At 39.1% G+C, this 3202-nt stretch overlaps 1 protein-coding gene across 1 annotated transcript in view; it reads right to left on the reverse strand.

Moving 5' to 3' along the window:
- Positions 1-3202, reverse strand: part of LOC107747365 (BRCA2-interacting transcriptional repressor EMSY-like) — a 20305-nt gene that overhangs the window by 15535 nt on the left and 1568 nt on the right. The window contains exons 3-7 of the mRNA XM_016561833.1: positions 2933-3007; positions 2657-2832; positions 1331-1590; positions 303-447; positions 84-176 (exon numbers count right to left, since the gene is read on the reverse strand). Coding sequence (XP_016417319.1) covers positions 84-176; positions 303-447; positions 1331-1590; positions 2657-2832; positions 2933-3007 — 749 coding nt within the window. The remainder of the gene's footprint in view (positions 1-83; positions 177-302; positions 448-1330; positions 1591-2656; positions 2833-2932; positions 3008-3202) is intronic.

Below are 3202 nucleotides of genomic sequence, written 5' to 3' on the forward strand. Positions count from 1 at the left end.
CACTCACACTCACACACACTCACTCACTCACAAACCTGCAGCGACACACACACACACACACACTCACACACACACTCACTCACCCTGTGCGATGGTGGACATCACCACTGAAGGTGTGGAGGACACCATGGTCGTCACGGCGACAGGACTGGGCCCCGGGGCCACGGCGGAGCCGGCTGAGATCACCATGGTCTGTTCACACACACACTCACCCTGTGCGATGGTGGACATCACCACTGAAGGTGTGGAGGACACCATGGTCGTCACGGCGACAGGACTGGGTCCCAGGGCCGCGGCGGAGCCGGCTGAGAGCACCATGGTCTGCTTCTGGCTGGACGCGTTGAACGCGGCGCTCGACACCAGCTTCGACACGGCCGCGTAGTTGTGCGACCTGGACAAGATGTTGGGCACGAAGTTGGAGCTGGGAGACGTCGTCACGATTATTACCTGCAGCACAGAGTCGACTCAATGAATCACTCAAACACGATTCAGTGATTCGTACGTCATTAGAGTGTTTATTTGCTCTGAAGGAACATTCAAGCATTGGTGGTTGGATCTTGATGTCAAAGTCTCTTCTGCTCACCAAGGCTGATCAAAAATACAGTAAAATAGTGAAATATTATAACAATTTCAAACAGCTGTTTTCTATGTGAATGTCTGTTAAACTGTAATTTATTTCTGTGATCAAAGCTGTATTTTCAGCATCATTACTCCAGTCTTCAGTGTCACATGATCTTCAGAAATCATTCTAATATACTGATTTACTGCTCAAGAAACATTTCTGATTATTATCAATGTTAACAGTCGTGCTGCACAATATTTTTGTGGAAACTGTGATGCATTTTATTTTTCAGGATTCACAGATGAATGGAAAGTTCAAAAGAACAGCATTTATTTGAAACATTTTAAATGTCTTTACTGTCACTTTAGATCAATTTAATGCATCCTTGATGAATAAAACATTAATTTCTTAAAAAAAAAAAAACAACTTTTCAACAGTAGTGAATATTTCCACTGTAACATTAACACATTAATATTTTTTTACATTAACCCTTGCGCAACAAAGAATGCCATTTCATTATGCTGTTTCTAATTTAATTCAAATATGTATTTAATCAACTAACACGGGATCCTGAACACACCCCCCTGTCTTTCATTGGTCAGACAAAGATAGCCCCGCCCCCACAATCACACACATAAAGACAAACACTCAAAACCTCTTCTCTCTTCAGAGAATATTACTCTTCAGCTCTTTGTAAAGCCTCTTAATGACAAGAAACAAGCGCAGGATTGTGGGAATGTGACAGGACAGGAAGGAAGTGCGCCTGACCTTCTGCGTGGTGCTGTTGGTGGTCTGGGTGGAGGGTTTGGTGAAGGTGATCTTCACCGGTGACATGTGCGGCGGCAGCGAGTTGGCGATGCTCTGCATCAGGTTGCTCATCTTGGGGCTGCCGCTCACCGGAAGCGTGATGGTTTTGGGAATGGGCGTGGCCACTTTAGGCACCTCCTTCAGCAGCATGGGGGAGGAGCTAGACGAGTTGGTTCTCCGCCTCTTACGGGGTTTCTCGTCCTCATCGGAGCAGCTCACACCTGAGAGATGGCGAGAACGAGAACACACACACACACACACACACACACACACACACACGGTGAGGAAGAGAGAGACAGCAGCCAGCAGCAACAAAAAATAAAATAATAAACATATAACAGACTACACAGACACAACACATTCAAAAAAAAATTTAAAAATAATAATAATAATAAATTAACTTTTTTTAACTTAACCACAAATTATACAATAAGATACAAATACATAATTAATGATAATAATGTTGTTATCGTTTACAAAAACGTAACTTCAGTTTTTGTAACTTCTGTCCAATTTTATTGTGTTACTTTTGTTTTTGTTTAACTTTTTTAAAAACTTATATTAACAACAAATCATACATTATACAGACACAATATATAAAAATAATAATAAAATAAGCAATAACAATACTAACAGTATGTTGCTATCATTAGCTAAAAATTTAATTATAAACAAAAAATAATAAAATAGTAGTAATAACAGATAAAAATATGTTGTTATTGTTAACAAAAAAAGTCTTTATTAATATTTATATTAACCGCAAATCAGATTACACAGACACAAGATATACATAAAAAAAATAAATAAATAAATAAATAGCAATAGTAATAATATGTTGTTATTGATAAATAAAACTATTTAAAAAAACTCGGTAGCTGAAATAAAATAAAAGGTCACTTTCTTTATATTTTATTATTTTTAAATTAAGTGCAAGGATTTGTATGTAATGTACACTTACAACACATGTATGTATGTATATAATAACTAATACAAATAGTAGCAGTTAAGGATGCTTAATATAAAGTTTAACCAAGTCAAATATAAATAGATAAAAACTGAAATAAATAAGTTTAAGCTGAAATACTAAAATTGCTACAACTAAAATGGAAATTATTATAAATTAAAGCTAAACAGAAACATATAATAATAATAATAATAATAATAATAATAATAATAATATTAATAAAAACTGAAAAAGCACATAACAAAATTACCAAAACGTAAGACTAAAATTAACATGAAAACAAAATAAAAGCTAATTTAAAATAATTTGGAGGGTCTCTGTACCTTCTTTGTTGGCGGTCTCGGCGGGCAGCAGCAGCGAGGCGTTCTGGTGCGCGGTCGCGTTTGCTACTGCGTTGGCCATCACAGTGAAGGCCGTCTGAGGAACCAGTCTGGGCATGAGAGGAACCAGCCGCCGGCCCTCGATGGACCACTCCGCCGAGCTGTTGGGCCCCGACATGCTGCAGGACACACGAGCAACACCACGGCCTTTATTACAGCTCAGCGTGGCTTCACTAAAGCACTAGCACGGCTTCAGCGGACTACAGCGGTGAGACTCACTGATAAGCGATGGTGGTCAGGCGCTCGTCATTCACAGCTCTGCGCACCTCCGCTCGATGCCGCTCCGTCGAGATACTGACAGAACACACCACACATTCACTGTCAAACACACACTCAGCTGTCACATATACACGACCGCTCAAACGTTTGGGATCAGTAAGACTTGTAATGTTTTTAAAGAAGTCTCTTCTGCTCATCAAGCCTGCATTTATTCGATCAAAAATACAGAAAAAAACAGTAATCTTGCAAAATGTTATTACAATATAAAAT

The sequence above is a fragment of the Sinocyclocheilus rhinocerous genome, unplaced genomic scaffold (genome assembly GCF_001515625.1).
Source record: "Sinocyclocheilus rhinocerous isolate Xijiao unplaced genomic scaffold, SAMN03320098_v1.1 scaffold1220, whole genome shotgun sequence".
Lineage (NCBI taxonomy): Eukaryota > Metazoa > Chordata > Actinopteri > Cypriniformes > Cyprinidae > Sinocyclocheilus > Sinocyclocheilus rhinocerous.